The sequence below is a fragment of the Gallus gallus genome, chromosome 5 (assembly GCF_016699485.2).
Source record: "Gallus gallus isolate bGalGal1 chromosome 5, bGalGal1.mat.broiler.GRCg7b, whole genome shotgun sequence".
Taxonomy (NCBI): Eukaryota; Metazoa; Chordata; class Aves; order Galliformes; family Phasianidae; genus Gallus; species Gallus gallus.
The window spans coordinates 47338253-47362758 of record NC_052536.1 but is presented as its reverse complement, the minus strand read 5'-3'; the positions used below and the strand labels follow the sequence as shown (position 1 = coordinate 47362758).

Sequence of the window (24506 nt, the reverse complement as noted above, 5' to 3'; positions counted from 1 at the left end):
GGGTGCAGAACTGGAAAAAGGGAGCTCACTGCTGGTGCTTTTTCTTTCTATTCACTCCCACTTATAGTCATCTTAGGCTGTACTTGTGACAACACTAGGCAAAACCTTTATGACAGAACTGCCATTTTGCAGGCTGATGAGAGATTTTAAGAAGGTCATTTGGTCCATTTGTTCTGAAGTGGACGTGTGTCTGGAGTAACTCAGTAAGAGCAAGATTTGCTCATTTGCATCAAATTTGCACTGCCATTTCCCTCTTCTGATTCTGGACTTATTCAGAGGTAGAGTCCACACAAAATGTCACCCAGCTGAAAGTTTCGTTGCTTTTCTTTGGGATCTCTTGTGAAATTACTTGGGCCATGTGTGGGAGACCAGAAACTGTGTGTATTTCTTTGATCATTATTAGCATGGAGAGATAGGTAGATTTTTGAAAACACTAATGGTGAGTGATGAAAAGGCACTGGTCAGCCAGTCATTAGTCATTTTTCCTGACAGTTTCGCCAGGAGCTGTCAGAAGCAAAGTAAAAGTAGTGCCTAATAATCATATAGACTGCTTTGGCATTTGTTTTGATGTGACTAATAATAATAGGCTTGTGTGCACAGAGGAGCACTGCCTACAAGAAAGGAGTTTGCATGATTTTGCAGGGGAATTTTGCACTGGAAAGCTGGTTGCATGGAAGCACTATAAAACAGAAAAGCTCCCATATAGATGCAAAAAGTTGCTGGAACTCTCCTGTGGTGAATAAATACATAAAGGCACAGAAACGGTTCCTTTGCTTCAGCAGGACAGAAGCACTGCTATGGCGTGAGGTAGCCTCCCTTCGTGCCTTTTCCATCGATTGTTTTTCTTTCTCAGCCCATGTTTGAACTGAGCTGCCTATACACACAGTGACCAAATCGGCTGTGACATAAAGGCTGAACTTTTCTGGTGTTTTTTTGAGATTGGAACATTTTTCTATCATAACTGGAGAAAAAAACCCAACACAACAACCTTGTGAAGTAATCATACCTTTTGTACAAGAAATGCTTGGATTTCTATGTCACATCACATCACTTGTGAGGGCATAGATTTGGGGCTGAGTTCCAGCTCTGTGGCAGAGTGGGAAGATGGGGGGTGAGACATACAGGAGAGAGGCCATGTATGGAAATAAAACTGCATTTCTCAGCGGACAACGCTACATGCCTGGAGACACCGGGTAGCTCTCAGAGCTTGGGAGGCGCACACGTTCACACCAATGAGAGCACCATTTTCAGCATGGCTCCTTCTCCCGGCTCCCTCCCACCCTCCAAATGGTAATTGGTGGGCTGTGCAGCATAAGTGTTTTTTTAAAAAAGTGGGTGGGTGGGGTATCTAGGGATTTGGTGTCTAAGCTCAGGAGTTAAGCCGGAAATCCCAGAGATGTAATGAAAACAAAACGGACTTTTCACTCGCGCTGTGGCATTCTGGCAGTGAGAACACTTTCGTGAGCCAATGTTTTCATTGTAGGTTTTCTCGAGAGAAGTAGTGGAAACGAATCGTTAACCCCTTAACAGGAATAAATGCGGTTGCTGCAGCAGGGAGAGGAGAGCTTTCTTGGCTCTCATTTGCCACGCTGGAGAGCTTGGGGGTGTGTGTATGTTTGTGTGTAGTGGGGAAGGTGGGGTGAATACCGCTTGTAAGAAGTTTAATAATCTTAATGGCAGATGTGAAGTGGTTACTTAGCGGTTGTTGTTTTTTCCTCTTTGCATGTATGCCTTTGCAGAAAGATTCAAGTGTGATCAGCACAAACCACTACTAAGCCCAACAGCTCTTAAACTCGCTCCTTCTCGCTCCTCTGTTCTGGCATTCAGTCGTTTGTTTCTGGAGTGAGATGTGGGGGACACTGCTCAGCAGTCCCTCAGCAGGGTCATGAAAGAGGTGCTGATGGAAAAAGACCTACCAAGTAGCAGATTCCAGTTTTCTTGGAAAGGGGAAGCACAGAATGTGTGTGTGTTGCGGGCGTGTTGCATATATAGCTTTAAATGTCCAGCAGCTTGGCCAGCATTCAGCATTGCAGGAGTAAGCCCCTTCATTAAAAATAAGGGTGTTTGGGGAGGAAGGGAGGTGGGAGTGATTAATCTAATTTAACTTAACAGCCACTTTTGGCGGAGAGATTGTATTTCCCTGTCCTCCATGCTCTGATTAGGCTGCATTTTATTTCCATTTTTTTTTCACCTTTTGATCACGGCTAGCACTTACCATGTTTCTCTCTCCACTCTCTCATTAGCGTATTTTATCTGCGCATATTCTTGCAAGCAGTACAGAGCATCAGCCCCCTGCTCTAGCTAAAGAGCATCTCATCTACTCTTTAGCATCTCGGAAGAGCAATTAAAATCATTATACACCTTCTTCCCGCTGCCCTAGATCCTCCGATCCTGCCGCTGCATGCAGATCCCGGGACTCTTGGTGCTATGCAGACTTTGGATGTAATTGCAGAGCTACTGCGAGGGGCTGTGCCTCTGCAGCTGACCTTGCTTAGTGTGTCTGGCCTCTGAATAGATGTTTGCCTTCTTTCTTTCCACTTTGACAGCTCCCCCCTCCACACACCATCCCCTCACTCAGCCCCAGCCCACTCCCTGTCTGCTCATGCTGGAAAAGCACTGCGTTGGGAAGGTACTGGTGACTGCAGCTGCAATGAGCAGAGATAGAGGAGAGCATCAGTTCTCCTGCATTTTCCTGTTTGAAGGGAGAAAATGAAAAAAAGATATGCTGCTGAATAAACGATGGATCTACATTTGTTTAATACCCACTGCTTTTGTGACGGTCATTTAAACAAGGCGCAGTGGTGGGGGATGAGAGAACAAGACAAGGCAGCAGATGGGGATTGAACAGCCCTGTTCTTCCTTTAAGACATTTATTATATTCAGTCAAACCTGTAGCCAGCTAATATAACTGTAAAAGTCTCCTCTGAATTATTGGCAGGGTGCTCCGAAGTCTTCTGTTCGGGCTGATGTACTTGCGTGCAGGCAAGATCCAGGTTTGCATTTAGCACCTACTTGTTTTATTTTCTTTATTAAAACAACTCCCTGCTCGTTTTTTTGCTTTCAATACCCGCCTTCCGTTTCCCGTTTTCTGGAGTGCCCTATTACTAGCTCATAAAAAGAGTTAGAAACTGAAGGGAAGTTTCCTGAGCAAGAAAGAATCTTTTTTAGCTTTTTTTTTTTTTTTTTTTTTTTTTTTCTCTCCCTATGGCTTGGCCCGGAGCCAACCTGTCTTTCAACAAGTAGAGAGCCATTCCAAGTTGAAATTTATAGAGCAGAGTCCAGGTTCAAGGGCTGAAGCCCGCCAACAGCTCCGGTCTCTTTGTTACTGATTAATTCTGCAAGCAGTTCAGCTGGTTTGCTCACTTCTGCCTCCTCTTCACAGCGCTGCATCGATTCGGAGGCGGCTGCTGCTGCTCCCCCTCCTCTGCTTTTCAGCAGCGATTTCCCCCTTTGCTGCTCCCAAACTCATTTTAACCCCACGCAGTCCAAGCTGCGCTGCATCAGCTTTATAGTAAAATTAAAAAATTCTTTGACTGCTTTTTTTTTTTCTTTTCTTTTTTTTTCTTATTTTCCCTACAGCTAATTTTAAACGTCTGGAGCTTCCCATTTCACTTCAGCTCATATTAACAATTGCTTCTTGGCATCGTTTGGAACCAAAGTTCCCAGGTTTTAATTAGTTTACTCAAACGCACACAGCGGGGCAAAATAGTTTCTTTCAGCTTTACCTGCAAAGGATGTTTCCTGTCTCAGCGAGGGGGTTTCCCTGGTGGAGGGATTTGAAAGGCAGAAGTTTTCAAGTGGTCTCAATATGGGGCCCCACAAGAGTGAGTGTGGGAGGTGAGGGGGAAAAACAGCAGGAACAAAAAAGGAGAAAAATCAAAAAGAGTTCGGGAAAGTACCTTAAAATGAGGACGGTCCCAATCCTGCAACAAACTCGATGTCAAATCACACAACCTTATTGGCAGCAGTGGGGGTTTTGCCACTGGCTTCAGCAAAGGCACAGTTTCAGTCTGTGCTTGCTCCGAGCTGTAGGTACGCAAATGGTCCTCTTGCGTTCAGGGGGATTACTGATGTGCAGAAAGTTAAGCACGTCTGTAAGCGTTGGCAGGATGAAGATCTGCGCTGGTACTTTCAGACCGAGCGAAATGCATGTGGGAGGTTTTTAAAGAAGAAAGTGCATGGGAGTTTTAAAAAAGGAGAGTGTAGCTGAGCCTGCCATTTTTAAGTGCCTTGGGGAAAAACCTGGGTTGCTATTAAAAATATCGGAGGACTAATGTGTTACTAATTGTGTGACAATTATCTTCTTTAGAGCATTCGATTGCGAGTCCCGAGAAAATAAAAAAGATGAGAATGAATGGCTAGAAATTCAGGCCTGTCTTTCAGTTCAAACATTTCTTTTTTTATGAAGTAGAAATTAACGCAAGCCAAGAGGTTCACCTTACTGTGAGCCTTGGTTATTCTGCTCCTGGAAGTCTACTTTTAAGTAGGTTATTTAGAGAATTAAAAATGAGCAACAACAAAGAAAAGAAGCTCAAACCTAGTAGCTGTCTGAGACCTCTATATGTGGCTTTACCACAAAGCTCTTAAATTCTTGTTTAAACATTTCTCCAAAGCTGTTACTCAGGAAATAAAAATGTGTGCTGTTTGTCTACAGCAGATTAAAAGTTTATCTTTAATGTGACAGCTTCTCAAATCTAGTGTCGGAAACATGCCTCTATTTTATGGTATTGTGAAACAGGTCTGGACCAGAAACAATATATTTAACTAAGAGAGAATGAGATAGAATTTGTGGGTTTCTTTTTTACTCTTTAATGGTTTATAACCAAAGACCTCTGCTATGTCTGTCTGAAACGTTTGTGATACAAATGGCTAGCACATGTAAGCCACATTTTGAAATTGAACAGCAATCCTTAAAAAGTCTTAAGTTCAGCAGAATGCAACTTTTTAAGTCTACGGGCAACTCTGTGAATATCTGGCAGAGGAATCTAAAGGTTGCTTCCCCTCCTCCCCCCCCCAAAACATTCATAATTTCGGCCGTGGAAAGCTGAAAGGCAGGCGAGCTCTGAGAAGGTTCTCACATCTGCCTCAGCCTGTGCGCCGATTCCCTGGGGTCCCATTTATAACAATCTAACAAGATAGAATCTGCCTTTGAGTATCAGTAAATATGGCTAAAGATCACAAAACTGTACTCATAATTGTTCAAGACTAAAAGGCAGAATATAGCGTGTGATTAATGTTTGTGGTACAGGGCCTCTTTGTGGAAAGAAGATAAAGCAATAAACCCCAAAACCCTCTAAAAAAACCCAAGCCCCCACTGCAGCCCTCTTGGACACCACTGCAGAATGCTATATATATATATATAAATATATAAATATAAATATATATATATATATATTTTTGCTAAGTTCATCATTCAAGAAGTAATATTTAAGTGGGGTTAAGTATGAACGCAGCACTGTCTGTAAGAGATCTCTGGCAGGGGCACCTGCTTGTGTTGGAAGGAGTGGTGGGTTGGATGAAGTCTCCATTAGCACTACAGCTTTGCTGCGGCTGGGATTTGTTCAGGGCGAGGAGCAGACAGCAGCAAGCCTGACCCTTACCCAGGTGGGGTGTTGCATCAGCATGCAGGCTGTTCCTCTGCGGGAAGCTTGGGAACTCCTATTGTCCTCACTGTTGGGAGGCTTCCCTGCTGTCTGGAAAGGTTTATTTTTTGAGTGATAGTGGGTGGAGAATGCAATACAGATGGATATGTTTCTCTCTTTCATTAGCTCTTTTAAAATGCTTGTTTAAATGTCTTCCGTTTGCTTTTCAAAAGGTAAATGTCAATGTTTCAAATATCACTGTTAAAAAGAAGAAGAAATAGAAAAAAAAAGAGGTTGGACTTTGTAAGTCCAGGGCTTTGTTAAAATTCTGGTCCTGAAGTGGCAGAGGTGATTCTGGATGTATGCAGCAGGGCAGTTGGTGCTGGTTCACATTTAGGGCTGATCCCTCTACTGCACAGAGCCTAGACCAGGTTCTGCCTGGAGCAGGCAGCATGGGGCTGGCTGGGGTGAGGTGTGACTGGGAATGAATGTTCCATACTTTGGGGAACAGACAGAAAACTTGGAGGGCTAGATGTGCATTTGCTCCAGCAAGGCTTGTTTTTTACTGGAAGAAACAGCCTGGTTGGTGGGGTGAGACAGTAACCTAGGTGTGCAGAGTGCTGTGCTAGCAGAAATACCACCCTGGTGTGCCATTATGGAAGAAACTCAGCATTTCTAAAACTGTGCTCCAGTACTTTTGTTTTCCACTCAGACCCTGTTCAGTCCCTGCACTTCTTCCAGCCCTGGCTCTTTGATGGCAGTGCTGAATAGAGCTTACCTCTGTCTCTGTAACCCTTCTTGAGGCAGCTCTTTGTGGCTGACAGGTGGAACACAGAGACCATCAGCTCTTTCCTAAACCTACAGTCCCACCTTTGTTCCTGAGAGTAAAGCAAGCCCAAGGATTTGTAGTATTCATCTGGCTCACTGATGTCGGTTTTAACCCTCCTATCTCTTTACCAGTGCCAGCTTTAAACTGCCCACAGGAGACATGGAGGTAGGTGCTCTCATTTCTCAGATGAGGCAGAAAGATGCGGATGGCTTTCATTTTCCAAAGTGCCTGGCTGCGTCCAGAGGACCATGAACAAGCCCAGATCTCTCCAGCTCTTGCTGCCATTGGCAGGTCATCCCCTTTCCCCAAATTCCTCAGAAAAATAGTTGGAGTAAACAAAGTGAAATCACAGGGAAGGCACCCAGCGAGGGCCAACATGCTGCTGTTCCCTTTCCCGGCCCGCACTCTGCCCACGAGGAAGGTTGGAGGATGGGAGGCTTCGTGCCACTTCCCTAAGCCTCGGCAGTGTTGCTGCCACGGGCACGGTGCCAGAAGATGGCTTCTGCCTCCTAATTGAATAAGGATCTTAAGGAAATTTCACTTGCAAGTGTGCGATAGGGGAGAAAGGAACCCCTGGGGCCAGTGCCCTGGGTGAGAGCCTGTCTGAGGTATGGGGAGCCCGGCCAGGACCCTCTGCCCTGGGTGCCCCCAAAAGGAGCTGGGTCTTCTGGCATTGCATCCCCACCACTCGTCACTGAGGAAGAGGAGGAGGCAGAGGGGGGAGGAAGAAAAGAAAAGATCTGTGACAAAATCATGCGACACCCACGTAAATATTGCTTGTATGAATTGGGTCCTTCATCTTTTGTTAGCAGCAGCTTGTTAATTAACAGCAGATTAGTGCTGCTTTCTTCTGACACATGAATGTATTTTGGGCTAGAAAATACTTGTACTCAATAAAACTGTGTGACTGAACAATTCAGAAAGTACCAGCCGAGCGCCGTAATGGATTCCCTTTTCATCCCCTCCCCCCGCCTCCTCCTGCTCTAAATGCAAGCAGATTTCTGCAGTCTAGTGCAGAAGAGACATGTTAAACACAGCTAAATAAATCATGTTTACTCTTGGCGTTCTTGGTAGTGAAAAATCTGTTGGCTGTTTTTACTTCCTTATTTCTCAGCATTTGCTTCCTACCTGTTTTTGAGCGCGTGCCCAGAAATAGTAGTTTTGTCAAACGAGCGGATGATGCCAAGCAGCAGTTCCCTCTGCCAAGGAAGCTGCTGGATTGCAAAACCTGGTGACTTCTTTCTTACGGTGACACTGAGATCCTTCCCCCCCCAACATTAGGATACAAAATAAAAGTATTAAAATCTGGAGAAGGAGAAAACGTAACTAAATCCCAGCAGTTTAAGGGCCCGGATTAGGGAAAGCTGAACTTTTACTACAGAAGCCCTCTTAAGGCTGTTGTGGAGGTGAAAACACTGGAGATAGCACTAATCAGAACCAGACGTTTTCCCTTTCTTGTCACCATTCTGTGTCCCTCCACAAATGGGTGTGGATTTTGTTTCAGTGATTTTTTGTTTTCTGCACCTGGGAGTGAAAGGTAATCAAGCCTTATTTTAGATGAGCTGGCCAGCTCCTATTCCCCGGGTGCTGCTCGTTAGTGGGGCCTGTGTAGGATTATTGCCTGAGTAGGAGCAGCTTGAGCTCCTTTAGTGGTGGGGGGGGGGTTAAAGGGAGACTTAGTGAAATCTGTCCATACAGATGTTCTGTGAGATGCCTGCAACAACCAGCAGAGCGGCAGAGAGTACAGCCCAAAGGTAACTTCATGCTGAGGGATGGGAACTGTCCTTGATTCTTAAGGGCTCCTCTCCGACATCAGGTAGCAACTTTTCAGCCTGCTCTGGTCTCCTTTCTGTTGTGATCCCAGGTGTCAGTGCTTCCAGATATGACCAATGTGTATTGTGAATCCGGTGGACTCTCCCTGTTCGGTTTTAAAATTAGAAAGAAAAAAAAAAATTGTTTTTCCCATCAGAGCTTTGCATGTATTTACCCTTTGATCACACTGGAAGGGCCTTATCCTGTCTCCAGAGGAGCTTTAGTTCAGCTTTCAGTAGTAGCAGAGATGCGGTCCGTGCTGAACATTAGCATTTTAATGGCTTGCTTAAAACCATTGCTGCTCCACTCTCCAGGCTCCGGCTCGGGGAAGTCCGGCTCTGGGGCTTTGCAAAGCTGTTGCAGGCAGCGATGCCCAGCGAGAGAGATGGGGATGGCCCAATGGTTGTAGATTATTAGTGCTGTCAATAATAACATGTCTTTAGAAGCCAAATTAATTCCTTCTTCCTCTCTACTAAGTCCAAGAAATGCCAGATCAGTTTCAGAACAGGAGAAAAAATAAACAGAATCAAAGTTTGCATGTTATGATTCCTGTGAATTTCTGGTGGGAATTCTCTGCGATAGAAATGATATTTCCATAGAGGCTTTGGCTGCCGGTTTGCTTAATTACATTAAATAGTGGTATAAACCTCGGTAGAACATAAACCTCTGTTACAGCCAGTCATTACAATATTGAATCATAACGAATAATGATACCAGTGCTAACGTGTTACAACAGCCTTTATTATATTAGCAATTGGAGTGTTATTTAAAGCATAGTTTGTTGTGGTGTTTTAGGTGTGCATGCATATTTTCTCTGATCACCTATTAAGAGATTGAAGACTGGATTTGAATTTATTACAGGGAAATAAAAGAGTTGCTTAGAGGAAGAACTATTAGATCACTGCCTGTGATTTTACAATTTGATTGTGCTTGTCCTCAAGGAAGGTTCGCAACACTTACTTCGGAAATGCCATCTACATCTAGAAAATTAGGGTTAAAAGGACTACTTTGTCGAAACTAATTACAGGCTAGTTCAATTTTTTTTAGTTGGTGACATTTTAGAACTTTTGCTTGTAAAGCAAGAGGTTACAGAAAGATTTAGTTAGGCTGTGATGTACAGCAATGAGCTGCCGCGATGTCTGACTGTATTGACATTTTCATCAAAAGCAAAACAAAAACCTACCAGCCTTTATTTTACCAGGGTGATAGATATTAATTTAATATAACTTCCTTATTCTGGATGTGGATATTTTAAGGAATTCCTTTGCTTCAGCTTGTTTTGTACGCTATGCCATCTCTGTTATGTTCTCATTTGTTTTTTGAATACGCTTTCTAGGTAATCAATTTCAGCTTCCGTTTCTGATAATAAGGAGCTTTTTTGTGTCTTACACTTCTATCTTCTGGAGAAATATCCTATTCTGCACAAATAAATTGATGAACTGGAAGTTATGGGGGAATCTAGCCCAGAAAAAATACGCCCGTAAAAAAATATCCTGTACTGAGAATGGTTCATGCTTTCCTGAAACTGGCTTTGCTCTTGACAGTTTTGTGTCATACTGAGAGGAATCAGAGGTTGTTTTACTGTACTTGTGTTTGACTTCTCCAGGTAGGGTTCGGTAATCCTGTCTGATTAGCACTTACTGAATTCTGGTTGGGTTTCAGTCTTTGGGTGAAACTTTTTGTTGTGCCGTTCAGCAGCAGGAGTGGGACAGGTTTGCAGCATCTGTCCTTGTGCAAATGAAATGTGCTTTTTCTAGATTATTCCCCCTTTCTAACTGGCATAATAGTCTGAACTAGACTCTCTGGTTTCTGGTTTATTTGTCTGCTTTCTTTTATTGATCAAGACCATGTTATTTGTTTAATTTCCTAGCATCTTTTCCATTCAGGGAGCGTTCTTTCTTTACTCAGTTGTTCTGTTGTCCAGTAAATTGAGGACTGGGGCTTTACATCCTTAGGGTTCCCCTAGTTTGGCGGGTTGTTTTGCCATCTCCAGTTGATTGCTCTACTCATTTAATTTGACAGTTTCAGTTATGAAATTTGGGCCCACTTGTACGCATACAGCAGGAATGCTTTTCCTCAGAGAGACCCAAAACTCAACGGAACTCCTCATTTTAAACATCTCTGTTGCTTGTTTTTTTTCCCCTTACGATCACTCATCCTGATCTGCCTTTTTAAGTTTGTCTGGTGTTAGTGAAATGCTCTGCAGACTGTGTTTGTGCTCAGTGCACAAGAGCAAAATTGCAAATTATGAATATGCACATTAATGTGATTTCCCCCACCTCCCTCCCCCTTCCCTGGCACTGTGAAATCACTTGAAGTGTCATATTCATTCGCACTGGACAGGTAGGCTGTCCTTCACGATGAAATTCAACACTTATAAGGTGCCTGTAGTTACTTTGCTTTTGGCAAGGGCTGAGCCATAAAAACAAGATCTGTGATTCTTTCCCAAAACTGTGTCTGTGTATTAAGTTTGTCCATCTGCGCTTTGCAGGGACATTGGCATCACCTGATGGTCCAGCAGTGAAACAGTTAATGGTGCTGCTGCTTAACATATTGATGTTACAGAGTGCTTTTGGTTTCCAGAACACTGAACAAAATCAGGTAGATGTCAGTAGTTGATTTTCACAGATGGGGAAACTGAGGCACGGAGTAGAAGAGTGACTTCCCCTGCATTGCTTTCCCCAAATTCCCTCCCCTTTCAGGAAACATTTGTGACCAAACAGCTGAAGACCTGCCAAGGTCTCACCCCTGCCTGACTCCATCGTTGATATTCTGCCTAAGGACACTCATGCATGGTGCAGCATTTGCAGTTATGAGCAGCAGGGCATGCACCTAGATGGCCAAGACAGAGGTGATGTCCACCAGAGTTGATGGCTCCTGGAGGGCTTTAGCCTCTTGTGTATATGCTCCCAAGGTCAAGTGCTCAGTTTATGCATAGTGATGCTCTTCTGGTTGACTGTATATTATTTTGCCTTTATAACTGTTATGTGAAACAGCTCTTTCCATCTACTGAGTTCCCTTATTAATTCCAGGGCCTGTTCCATTGCTGTGATCATCTGTTGGTGTGGTTGTATGTTTTAATTACACCAGGAATATTTGCTGGCATACAGAAATACTCACGTTGTAATCGGAACTAAAAACTTTAATCCCCGCAAAGATTTTTATGACCATTGAAACTCCCTGGGACTCAATTATAAGAGTTGGGGAAAAAAAGTTGGGAAAATTGATGAACTGTTTATTGTCAACCCTTTATGCCTTTTGGAAAACAAACTCCCCAGATCAGGGTGATTATTGTTATTTGTTAGTTTATTGTGGTAGCTTCTGGACATTGCAGCTCAGATTGGGGCACCATTGTTTGAGGCACTCGGAGGCCCCACAGCGAGAGCTGGGCTCTGCTTGGAGGCATTGTGGGGCTGAGGAGGGCAGGCACGAGAGGGTGGGAAAGGGAAAGTAAAGCTTCAGGAGAGGATGTGGCTCCTGCCCTGGGGCGTGCACCCAGCAAGAGCCTGTCTTCAAGAGTACTCTCTGAGTTAAGAAAAAAACTCCATTTTCCTGTCTTATATTCACATTGCATCTGTTGATCTCCTGTGTTTACTTACTCTTTAGGATATTTTAGGCCCAATTCTGCCCTCATTTCCCCTCCTCACCCTCCTGGTTGCTCTCCATAATGAGGGATTACCATCATCCCTGGGCAAAGCGTTGTGTGGTGTCAAGCATGGTGGGGACGAGTGGCCCTGCAGGAGCTCCTTGGGGACCCAACTCTTATAGGGATACCGCAGCATCCAAACCTCAGAGCACGTCCAGCCACAACTGACACCCCTGTTGCCTAAAGGACAGGTTTTGGTACTGTGCTAGCAGGCTGCTCCTGGAAAAACACCCAGTCTCTTAGGTAAGTGCAAATCCCCACAGCCTGCCCGCAGTGGCTGAGCCTGTAAAACACTATGTGCAAATGTGTGGACAATCTAAGATGTGGAATTTTATGCAGTGAGAAGAGTTGCACGCTCGGAACAGGATATTTAGATATATTAGGATATTTATTAACCACACGGGGTGTTCCAAGCTCCATTTATTTATCTTTGTAAAGTGCTTCCAGATCTTTGCGTGGAAGGCACTAGAGAAATGAAAGGCATATTATTATTATTATTGTTATTATTGTTGTTGTTATTATTATTATTATTACAGCATCTAACTACTGACAGGCAACCGCAGCTGCATGCTCAATTCAAGCCACTTAAATTTAGGGCTGATTTTTACAATATTGACTCAAAATACTTTTTCCCATTGACTCTGTATGCTGAAATGTATGTTCACCTGCCCTGCTGAAGTATCATTATTCTCCAGAAATATGTAAATGGGGGGCTTTTAAAGAAAGAAAGAAAATGTGGCATAAATATTAAGTTATTCACATTTATGTGGTAGAACTCAACTGCCATTTAAGAAGGGCTTCAAAGCAACTGACTGCATGAGCTGTTAGTTGCTTCTGTATCATTAAGAAAGAAAATGCATTGATTAAAATAAAGACAAGGAACCTCAGAGACAAAGGATAACATTTACGGTGTTCAAGGGTCTGGCACAAAGCTTCGGAAAGCCCGAGAAAAGGAAAGCTGAGCTTCACAGTCAAGCTTTTTAATCACCATGGTTGTGCATAGCCACTGCAGCATGTGCGTTATGTAATATCGCACTTCTCCCTCCCACACGCACCTAGAGACAACAGGCATCTTCTAAAGGTCTTGGCATTATGCAGAGGAAAGTCTCCAAGCAATACCTCTGTGTGGTGTTTAACCTTATCTTTACTTACATTTCACCATTTCTTTTTTTTTCTCTCTTTTTTTCTCTCCTTCTTTTCCCCCTTTCTTTCATGTAGTGCAGCAATAGTGGATATTTTTGTATCTCTGAAAACGGAGCAGATAGGGGGGGAAGAAATCCCATTAGCTCCATGATGTGTTTTCACGGCGACTCTGAATGTTCCGGTCATGGCCGTTTTGTGCATTTTGTATCATTGTCCTCATGCTGTTGTATTGTTAGTATTTTTTTTGAGCAGAGTGGAAGTGTTACGTTCTGAAGACACCAGCTAATTATTAAATGGTACCTAGACTGTGCTTTCTTTAGGTTTTTAAATAGGAAGTAATTAACCAGAGGTTTTAAAGCTCTGCAGAAAAGCCAACAGGCCTGTGAAACCCCAGGATCTAATAACAAAGCAGGTGAGTCGGTTTTCCAACACCCTAAGAGTTTCAAGACATACTTATCCTCACTGTTTTCCGAGTAATAGAGCTCAGCCGCATTTCAGCCTTGTAGCTGAAGGTAGCCCTGAAGTTAACTGGTGGTTTCTTTTTTTTTCCTAAAAAGAAAAAAAAAAAAAAAAAAGGAATGTCGCTGGCTGCTAATTAGATGTATTTTAACTGCAAAGTCATTTTAGCAGCTAATATTGTTATTATGTGCTTCAATGTGAATCCTTAGTGAAGCTATTAAACTGTGAGAGCCTGAACTTATCAGACATTTTGTAACGTGGCTGGATTTTTGTATCCTTGTTCAGAAACCTGCGGGGAGGGGAGGACCTTTCTTGCTCTGGCACAGAGCGCATTTCTTGCCGGCTGATTACCAGGGTGGGCAGCCGAGACCTTCCTGCACCTTCTTTTTGTACTTTTCCCCCCTTGCGTTTCCTGGCAATACCGTTTCTGTTTTGTGCTGCGCTCCCTCGCAAGCAGCGGCCGAGCCCCGCCATGCACCCCGTAGCCGAGGGCAGGGATTTATCGGCAGGGACCGGCTGGGTTATTCAGAATACTTTTGGCTCCTGCCGGTCACATACAACAAGTTGGTGGTTTGTGGGAGCTGCTAGGCTCTCAGCATCAGGCAGGCTCCAGCTTTTGAAAAGCAATAGCCCACAGCAGACGGTGGACTTAGCCATCATTTTCCTATCAGTTTCTCACCCAGGTTTCTTACTTTGTAATTGCCGGGTTGGGTTTCTCAGGGTTTGGATATTCTTCCCTGGTCTTATTGCATCGGTTGCTATTATTCTCCCTCGTGCTTTAAAACAAAGTGACTGATACAATATCCAAACTGATGAAAAAGAACGGGATTTTTTTCCCCCCTTTATTTGCGCAGATTTGAATTGGGTTATCTGCCTATCTTGTTTATGAATTTTTGTGCTGTCTTTTCTGCACAGACTGTGACTCCCAAATCTTCCACAGCTCCATTTCCATATTCCTGCGTGCTTGTTCTTTGTTAATCACTTGGCAAGCGCTTATTTGAATATTAAAAATTTCTTTAATCATCAAAGGCAGGAGCACAGCTTCATGAATATTCATATTTTTTCCTCCTCAGACTGGATTCTAGTTCATTACCCTGCAGTAAAGCCAAACAGTCATCAATCGCGCTCATTACAGCCGCTGGCGTTTTGATTGGCTGCCTGCTGCTGGTAGCCCGCGTCCCCCATCCTCCCGCTCTCCTCCATGAGCTGTCGTGTACCTGCCAACAACAACAAAAAAATATCAACAATGCAAGAATAAATTTCTCCGGTTGAAAAACAACTTTGCAAACTTGTCAAACAGTCCTTGTCACTTTTTTTTTTTTGTTTTACACCAAAAATTAAAAAAAAAAAAAAATTAGGAAGGAGAAACTTGAGCTTTAGAGATGAATATTTGTCAAGAGAGTTGACGTAAGTTTCATTTGCATAATGACTTTGTACTTCTGCATTAATAAAATTTGCATATGAAGCCATGTTAATTACTCCTGATCATGCTTTTTGCATTCATGCATAGTAATTTTCTCCGACTTGTGAGAATTAATGTCTTGGCATGGGGGGAGGAAGGGGGGGAGTTGGGGTACTGTCAAATTTCTGTGCCAGTGCCCCTCACACACACTCTTTCTCCTTCTTGTTCACCACGTCACTGTTCTTGATCTATGACTCATTTACGCATTATCATTGGAAATTCTTGGGAGAAAGAAATGTATCAATTCAAAGGGAATCCTTGTCTGCCAAAAAAAAAAAAAAATCCCTGAGCAAAACGTACCTGAGAATCCCTTCACTGCCCTGCTTCTTCTCTCCTCCGTGAGCCTTTCCCTTTCCATCTTGTGTAAAGTTTTCATCTTAGCAGAGCATCAGGAGCTGGTGCAGGGAGACTGCTCCAGCACCTCTGGTAGGGGCTAGCGTGCAGGTGTGTGTGCCTGGGAGCCGTGCTCTGTGTGTGAGTATGTATAACAGTGTGTCTGCATGCACTGCAGTCTTTCTGCCCTCTCTGGGGGTGCTTTGTGTGTTTGGACTTGCAGGATGTGCATGCATTTCCTCTCCTGGTTCCTGTTGGAAATGTTTGTGCCTTTGTGTCTCACTGATGTGTATGTGTGCGTGCACGCGTATGTGCATGCACGTTTAGTTCTGTCAGTCCTGTTGGTGTTTGTATGGAAAGGCATAGTAAAAAAGATAATGATATCATGTGGGAATGGTCTGTATAAGGTGGTGTCATACAGCCTAGACAACTTGTTTTAGAAAAAGCTTGGAAAAAATCTGTTGGAAAGATTGGTGAATAGAACTCACACTTCTGGATGTGTCGGTTCAAGGCTGCTGCAGTGGTACACGTAAAACCCATCTCAGAGCATCTGCAATACTCTCCTTGAACACGATGGGCACAGGGCAGAGATGAGGCTGCAGCCTGCAATCTGAATTTGTAGCTGTTCACTGTCTGAACAGATGTTTTTCTTTTTATTAAAAGAGAGTTTTTTAATAATGGAACTGAGCTTTAGTCTCTAACCAGCTATTGATTGATTTTCCATTGCCAGACAGGCACGCAAAGAGACACAAAAACTTGGTGCGTGAGCTGTTAAAGGGCTTACACGTCTGCATGTGCACACACGCAGCTGCCCTCCCAGCAGGCACGCAGCACCCTGAGGGATGCAGTAGCACCACAGCTACCTGTGGCTGCATTTACACACAACAGGAGATGCAAAGAAACATCCTTAAAATTAAGATCAGGTCCCCACTCTGAGATGGGACATTGTGAATGCTGTTTGCAGCTCCATCTCTGTGCTTTGCCTGGGGACTTTTCTGCAGATGTGCCAGAGAAGTGTGGTGTTTTACGTATACCGTGTCATATGGCCAGTCGTGCCTAGGCTCAGGGAGGGGGACAACAAAAGGATGCAATTTGTGCCTTGATTGTGCCTTTTGTTGTGTTCATCTAGGCTCTTATGCTCATTTCCATCTTCTGGGGTCGTGTCCAATTTACCTTATTTTCTTCTTTGCAAGTTTAGAAATAGCAGAGAGCAGAGAATTTCTCTTAGCAGCGCTGGGGAGGCAACACAACCTGGGAGCTGGTGCCATGTGCAGGCAGTATGTGCCGAGCCTGTTTAAAGCGTAAGGACAAAATCCTCCTTTCTTATCAGCAATGCAGATCTTTTATTTGTGCTGTGACAGCCTCCGTGCGTGTTCCACACTCATGGTACGTGCAAAATTCCCCTCGCATCCGTGCAGAATGATTGCAGAATATGTAATTGAGATCTGCAGTGCAGGTGAACAATTTTCCAGTGCTGACCCAGGAGGAGACTCAAACCTCACCCACCATGTCAGTGTGTATGGATAGAGGCAGAGCTGCACCTGTGTGCACATTCACCCTAGCTGGATCAGATTTTCCAAATCAGCCCTTAAGACTGCACCACTGTCCTTGTGGTGTGCTCTCTCATCTTGCAGATTGTGGTTCTTCCCTTTGTGACAGCCAAGGACTCGCGGGAGTGTTTTGCTTTTTGAAATCAGTGTACAACATGATGTGGTCAATTGGCTGTAGGGTTTCAGACTCTCTGCAATCCCTCCCTTGGTGCTGTGTGGGTTGAGCAGAAAACTCTTAGCACCACCTTAGGATAGGATCTGTCTGTCTACCTATATCTGTGTATGCTATCTGTTTGCGCGTTTTGTGTATGCCCATTACCTATAGCAGTTAAGTTGAGGAAGCGCAGAGAACAGTGTGTTCATTTTTGGCTTTAAATAGAGCTTCTATGGGGAAAAACACCACAGAAGAGGAGCTGGTGAGATAAAACATGGGCATGTTCTTAGCAAACACAGGCTGAGTACCACTGTTATTCTTATGATAGCTACAAAGAGGTGTTACACACCTAATGGTGGAGTGTTCCTTTTCTTGAGGGCAGTGGATACAATCTCCCTCTTCATGGTTTGCCACTCAGCCCGTTTCTGGAAGACTATTCTGTCATATGTGACAAAGAAGCTAACCCTAAAGTGGCAGCAAAGAAAAAATAGGAATTGTCTGGTTTACTTTTGGGGGAAGACTTATCCCTCTGGTCTGGCAGTCCCAGGATCATTGTCTATGATTGGTGGTGGAACTCCCTGAAGGTCTGCCAGAGTCTTTGTCTATTCTTTTTCTTCCTTTCTTCTCATTTCCTTTCTCACACTAGATTAGCACATTTTAAATTCCCTGATATATAATTCTGAGGAGAGAAAAAGGCCTTCTGAGTGACATCTTCAGTTCCATCCCTTCACTGGCAACCAGATTATGTAGGTTCTTCCCATAAATTTGTTAGACACCTTGTTAATGGCTGGCTGAGTCGCACCCACTACCTCTGCTGGAAGGATCTTGCAGGATTCATTGAAAGGGAGTTGCACTAGATGACCTTTGAGGGTCCATTCCAAGTGAAATGCTTCTGTGATTCCTTTCCCCGTGGGATTGAAAATCTGTCTGAAACCTTAATTTCTGCTCCATTCTCGAGGAAATGTATTGGTTAAAAGCAAGGAGGGCCTCTCCATACTCTCTTGGTGAGCTTTTAGCATAGAATCATGGAAGCATAGGCATCTTAGACATTGCCAGGCTGAATAGATTGTATAAAATTCATTACTAACAGAAAGGTGGGACCCACCAGGACTAGAGGAGATGCAGTCACATTCAGGGTAGTGTTGTATGTTAGGACCTGTGCACCTCCGCGTTAAAACCATGTGTAGTTGTGGCTGATGTTGTGCTTGGTGGGCTTTATAAGATTCCTCTATATGATGGGCTGCTTCCAAGCTCTAGTGAAAGCTGTTGTATGGCACCTCAATGTAAGAAGGGCTGAACGACTGCAGGATCTCTGCCCTTAATCACAGGCATGCCTAGGTGCAACAGGAGGTGCAGATGCTCTCTGCTCCTACACTAGTCCAGATTTCAAGCTCACAGCTTTCTTGGCAAGGATGAGCACCTATGAAGCTCAACTCAGCCTATACTAGCCTAGTTATTTTTGTAATGTTAGGAATATAAGATGCAATTATTAGGTAATTGAAGGGAATTTTTGTTATGTTTTCTTTGTTCCATGGAAAGGAATTTTATTCATATCTGTTAGAGTGGCTTCTGTACATACAGAAATCCATGTCTGATATCAATTTACATGTACCTAGCACGCAGTTCTGCCCAAAATGTACATGCTAGATAGTAGTTATCATTACCTGACTGTGTCATATTTGCAGTGAGATCAAAACAGTTGCAAAAGCCAGGCAACTGAGCCCCAAAATAAAAAATCCTCCCTTGCCCCATGCGCCACAGAGATGGCTTCTATTTAAAGCCAGTGCTCACAAAAGAGCACAAATTTTATCCTTGATGCTTGAAGCTCAAGTATTTACACAGGGAATTTAGACTCTTCACTTGTGGTTTTGGCAAAAGCTTCACACAAATGTTTTGCACTGGTGGTCTCTTAGCCATTTAAGATAAATGGCAAAATCAAATGCAGTCCTTGCAGACTGGAGCGCTGGATGCTGTGCCAAGGATGAACTATTCCTGTTTGCCTCACATGTGTAGCTGTCAGATCAACACGTACACTTGGTATGTGAACCAGGATTCTCAAGGTGGACAGCTTCCCTTCCAAGTGTTGCTTTTCTAGGGCTGGAGGACTCAGAGGAAAAGTATTTCTTCTTGCTGCTGTGTCGTTGCATGTGTATGCAAGGTGCACATGTGTGCACGACAGAATTGCCACCCCCAAAAAAGGAGAATATTTGCTAAAAGATACTCCACAATTAACAGATGTATTTCCCAATGTAAATGCAGGGGAAACTTGTTTATGATCTACCACTGTGTGGTAAATGTTGGCAAACGCCAGCTTTATAATGGTGACTGCTTCACCACATATCTTCGTTTAGAAACTGCCCTTGATTAGTAACCCTGCTTTATATAATAATTAAGTGGAAGGCATAGTTTTAAATAAATGGAGTAGGATACAGAGCGGTGCTGTACTCGCAGCTTCCCTCGAAGCTCTGCTGCTTCTGCTCCAGCCAAAGATGTTGGTCTTCCCTGATTCTACGTGTGCATGTCTGTTTGTGCCTGTCTGTATTTGTGCAGGTGTACTCTGATATTTAAGGCTTGTGTCTGAGTTTTCTAAGCCGTGGAGCTCCATCTGGACTAGTGCCAAGAGCAGCGAGCGTTTCCAGTGGAGCAGGAGAGAGGTCTAAAGACAGCTTTGAAATGGCAGGTGATTCCTAGAGGGGTTAAAAATAAATAATACAGATGGAAGTTACAATATTGTTTTTTAGCTATCGGGAAAAAGGTTGCTCCATTCTTTGCAGGCTCAACAGGGAAGCAGTGTGCATAATGGGAGCGTGCAGAATGCACAACTGGCTGCGGGTCAGGCAGGCAGGCAGCACAGCGGCCCGTGAATGCTTCATTCCAGGAGCTCTGCTCCTGGCGTCCCTCCGAAGCCATTTGAGCTCGGAGTCACCGCACTTTGTCTGCGCTGCCGTGTCGAGACCGCTTCAGCAGCAGCTCGGCAGCGAGCCTGCCTGGTTTTGTGTCAGCTAAATGCATTAACACAGCCGTAAAACAATAATCCCCCTTTTGATTTGGTCCCTGAGTAGCGCTGGTGGTGACGCTCGCCGCCTCTGGCTCTCCCTGCACTGGGACTGGCTGTGCCCTTGCTTCGCCCCTCTCCGTGCCCAGGCAGGCCCAGCCTGGGCTCACGGGGCCACTTCTTGCACCCTGCCAGTGTGCTGCAGGCCTGCATGCCTCAGCTGGGCCCAGGCAGAGGTCAGAGCGAGAGTGTAGCATGTTAGGCAGCCAGCCCCCGCCTCGCCTGCTCCCCCTGATGATGCCTCCTCTGTCCCTTCAAACTTAGGTCCGACTGACAGTTTTTTCTATTGTTTTTTCTCCAGGGCCGTCCAGGCCTGCAAACCTGCCGGGGGCTCCCCTAGCTGCCTCCTCCCACCCTCACACATCCGTCATCACGTCACCTCTCCGCGCACTGGCCTCTCTCCCGCCCTGCCTTAGCCTGCCCTGCTGTGGTGCACGTGCAGTCTCAGTTGGCGGGACTCAGACTGAGATTCAGACTGAGACGTCAGGTACATTTGGATGTCATTGTCAGTTGTCAGGTAATAGAAACATTTCTTTTGTTGTTGCTATCTGAAGGTCAGTAGTGCTGCCAAGTGATGTCATCTTTGCTATGGGAGAACTGCCTTCTCTGGGTTGTATGGGGAAGGCACTGGAAGTGTCCCAAATACCCCCTGCCCTCGCTCTTGCCCCCTGCTCCCTGGCAGAGGATGGAAGCGGGAAGGGCTCTCTCCTTTCCCCCATCCCTCCCCTCCTGCCTGCCACCATCAGATGTCACCAGCGGCTGCTGGGCCGTTCGTGCCACATTGTGAACAAATGTCTGAAACTCTTCGCAGAATGTGATAGCCTGCTATCAAGACTTCATCTCTCTGGGCTGTTTATTTTAAGCTTAATTGGATAACATTTAACATCTGAAGTCTTTCCCCTACCCCCTCTTTTTTTTTCTCCCCCTAATCATTTGTATTAAAGGCTTTCCTCCGCGTCCATGTGCACGCAGGATGTATGTGCTCCATGCAGTTTTCTCCTTTGCTTTGAGAAAATGCTCCTTGGTAACTTGCCACGCATCCCTCCCCTCTCCCCCATCAGCTTTTTCTTTCTTTTATTCCTTTTGGATGCCTGACTTTTGTCACCACGAGGAGGGGAAAGTGATGTGGAAATGAGGGCACACTCAGCTCGCCGGAGAGGATGGGGACATATTGTTGCCAGACCCCCTCATTTCAGACCCAGTGATCTCTTTGAAATCAGTGGGTGTTTCTGAGCATGGCTCAGTTGTAGGATTGGGTCTGTGGTGAACTGCAGGCTGGAGAGGTGAAAATGGGGAAGGCTTAAATGAAAATACAGCTGTGGCAAAATCTACAAGCGTTTATGAGAGAGACTAACTGTGGTGGGCCAGCCCTTGCAGCCCTGATTCACGCTGATGTGCATGGAGTTTTAATAGAGAGCTCAAAAAATAATGAACGTGTCTGAGGACCAGAGGATTTAGAGAGATGGCAGGTCACATGTAAAATCGTCGGCAAATGGCTCCTCCTGTTCCCCCTAAGCTGGCCAAAGTTAACTATGCTCAGTATATTCCTTACAAAAGCAGTTGTGCTGCTGCAGTGTGCTGTATCTCACAAGAAGGTCTCTGCACATCTGAATGTGCTGTAATAAACCAAGAGAAAAAGTTTTTCATCTTGGTAGCCCTCCGTCTTGAGCGACAAAATTTACTTAGGAGGAGACTGAGAGCACTCCGTGGGGTCCTGTGTAGACCCTGGTAAAGCTTGTGGTGCACGAGGCAGACTGCTGTGCCTCCTGACTGAGGCCCAGCCATTTGTGCTGGCCTGGCAGCGATGTGTGGCATGGTGTGACATGACCAGCACGTCCCAAATATTTACCCATGCTGCCATACACAGTGTGTCGGTATGCGTGTGTTCGTCGGGCTCCGCTTCATCGACCTCAGCAGACTGACCAACTGACCTGGGATGAGTGTAGAGGTGGGCTCTTCTGGGTGATGGGCACTGAGTGAGGTAGGTGCCCTGTTCTCCCCAGCTGGTAAAACAAACCGGAACTGATCTGCTTTCCTGCTCTACTTTCACAGAAGCAAACTGCATGCAGGCAGGTAGCTGTAAGAGTGAGCTGGCTTCCCATTGCTCCTGCTGCCAATAGCCAGTGGGGAGGGAAGGAAGCAAAATTAAAAAGGAAGGAAGGAATAACTGATTAAAGGAGGTGGGAAGGCAAGGCTTTGGTGTGTTACATACTTTCAGTTCTTGCTTTGGAGCTAGTTTTCAGTAGTGTGTTTGCTAGAAGGATGCCAGGTCTGCGGAGAGAGAGACCTGTTATCATGGCTTCCTGTAATTACTGCTGCAGTCTGTGACACTTAGAGAATAGGTTTTATCAAAGTGCATGCTACATGTTTATGACAGTAGTTGGTCAATCTCTGCTTGAAAGAAGCATTTTCTTCCCTTGAAAAGGAGATTATATCTATTTAACTCTTTCTTAGCTCCCTCAGTAAATGAGCCTGGGCATGTTTTAAACTCTGCAGTAGGAGTTGCAAGATCTTTCTAGCACTTGAAATGTTTTGTGGAAATGAAAAAAAGTGAGTTCTTTGTGTTGACTGGTAATCTAGGGATGATCCCTGCATTGTGCCCTCTTTTTTAATATAGCCATTTACAATAGTCACTTGCTGCAGCCTTAGAGATCTGCTTGTCTCTCTGACTTGATTAGCCTTTTATTCTGTCAGCCCCATTCTTGCTTCTGAGGAATTGTTTCCTTCTTTTAACAAAAGCCATCAACAGTTCCCGCCTCTCCTCCTCCTTCATCATTTCTTACCTTTCCTGTTTTTCAGCATTCATTAAATTCAGGACCTGGAGTTTTTCAGCGCAGCCCTCAAGCAGGCTGTGAACCTAAAGGCTGGAAGTTGCAGGTATCCCCACATCAGGCCCTCGTATCCCAGTGGTTTTGTGCTGGGGAACCCAAGACAAAGGCTGCCAGTGGGGTTTGGGGTCTGCAAGTGTAGAAGCTGCATTTTGCAGTCTTGTTTTTGTCCAAAAACAGGACACAAGGTTCCTTAGTGAGCTGAGTAGCATTTAGCTGTGCAGAAAGGAGGAGAGTCCTCTGCCTCAGAGCAGTTTGTGATTTGTAGGGAACGGGGCTGCTGGTAGCAGCTTCAATCACAGTAGATGATGCTGGGATGTCTGCTTGGCTGTCCAGCATTTCTCTTGAGGGTGTTGGTTGTAGTCTCTTCTGTCTTTGTACCTCTCTTTGTGTTCAAGGCACCACAGGGTGAGGAATTTGCAGGTAAAGGTCTGTGTTTTCTGTGATTTTTTAACATACCTGCCACTGGAACAGCTTCTCTCTCAGCCTCCTTATTTATTTATTTATTTATTTGCATCAGAGACTTCTGTCTGCTGAACTGGGGTCTCCTGTTTAAATGTTTTTAGTGCCTATTTAATTAGAAGTTGGAATGGAGTCATGAAATTCACAGGGTTGTGTAGCTTGGATCTAAAATATAAATGGGCAAAGCATTCATTTTGCTTTACCCCTTGCCAGATTAGGGTGCTTTTCTGAGTCTGCTTTTTATTTCATTTCAATGAATTGCAACTGCTCAGAGTAACTGTAGAATGCACACAGGTTTTTTTTTTTGCACAACAGAGACATGCAAATGATTGTTGAGAGACGTAATTATGTAAAGAGAAGTGTACGCCTGTATGTGTGCACACATACACTGCAATGGTTTTTGTGGGGCTATTTTTTCACAATACATCTTCATAAGGCTCTTTCTATGATGCTGATTTATTAATATTGTACATTAAGTCTTAAATTGTCAAAGCTGCCTAAGAGATTTGGATGCCCGTTTCCCATTAAAGTTAACGAGAAACGAGCTTTGCAAATCTCAGCACAGAAGTGCATGGCACTTTACATTGTACTCTCCAAAGAAAAAAAGCCTCTGCCCTGAAGATCCTACAGTGCAAAAGCCCCATGAGAGGAATTTGGATCAGCATAAGATGAAGTGAATCTCGGTGAAACAGATACTTTATCCCTTCTGCCTGCACTCAGATACATACCTGATCCAAAATCTTTGGATCTGGGCACATGTGCAAGGGTTTTATACACCTCTGTAAAGATAATTAAATCTGCCCAGTACACAAACATTCAGCCAACCAGTGAAACTGCTTCCTTCCCACATGTAGGCTGATGGAAGGAGATGGAAAGCAATTACGATACTCAGTTGCATATATAAAAACAGCAAGTGGGCATGGGCAGCAATGATTAATGGACGGGGCTGTGAAGCTGAAGATCTAAAACAGGGGAAGGCATGGGGCCATAGCTCAGAAAAGTGAAACAAGCTCCTTTTAATTAAAGGAGTCAGCTGTGTTAGTCATTAGGACATTCTGAAAATCACACGATCATGTTGTAAAGTTAATATCAATTCATTTGGCTACTGAAATTCTACTGACTGCTATATTTCTGTTTTCTTAGCAAAGGTTAAGGCAACAGTAAAGATAAAAGAAATATCTGTCAGTAAAT

The 24506-nt window shown here is 44.5% G+C and overlaps 1 protein-coding gene across 7 annotated transcripts in view; it reads left to right on the top strand.

The window, feature by feature from the left end:
- Positions 1–24506, top strand: part of BCL11B (BAF chromatin remodeling complex subunit BCL11B) — a 95405-nt gene that overhangs the window by 20867 nt on the left and 50032 nt on the right. For 2 of the 7 annotated variants that reach the window (XM_040702043.2, XM_040702041.2), the window contains exon 4: positions 20327–20542. The exons of the other annotated variants lie outside the window; for them this stretch is intronic. In XM_040702043.2, the coding sequence (XP_040557977.1) occupies positions 20327–20542 (216 nt within the window). The remainder of the gene's footprint in view (positions 1–20326; positions 20543–24506) is intronic. 7 annotated transcript variants of the gene reach the window in all.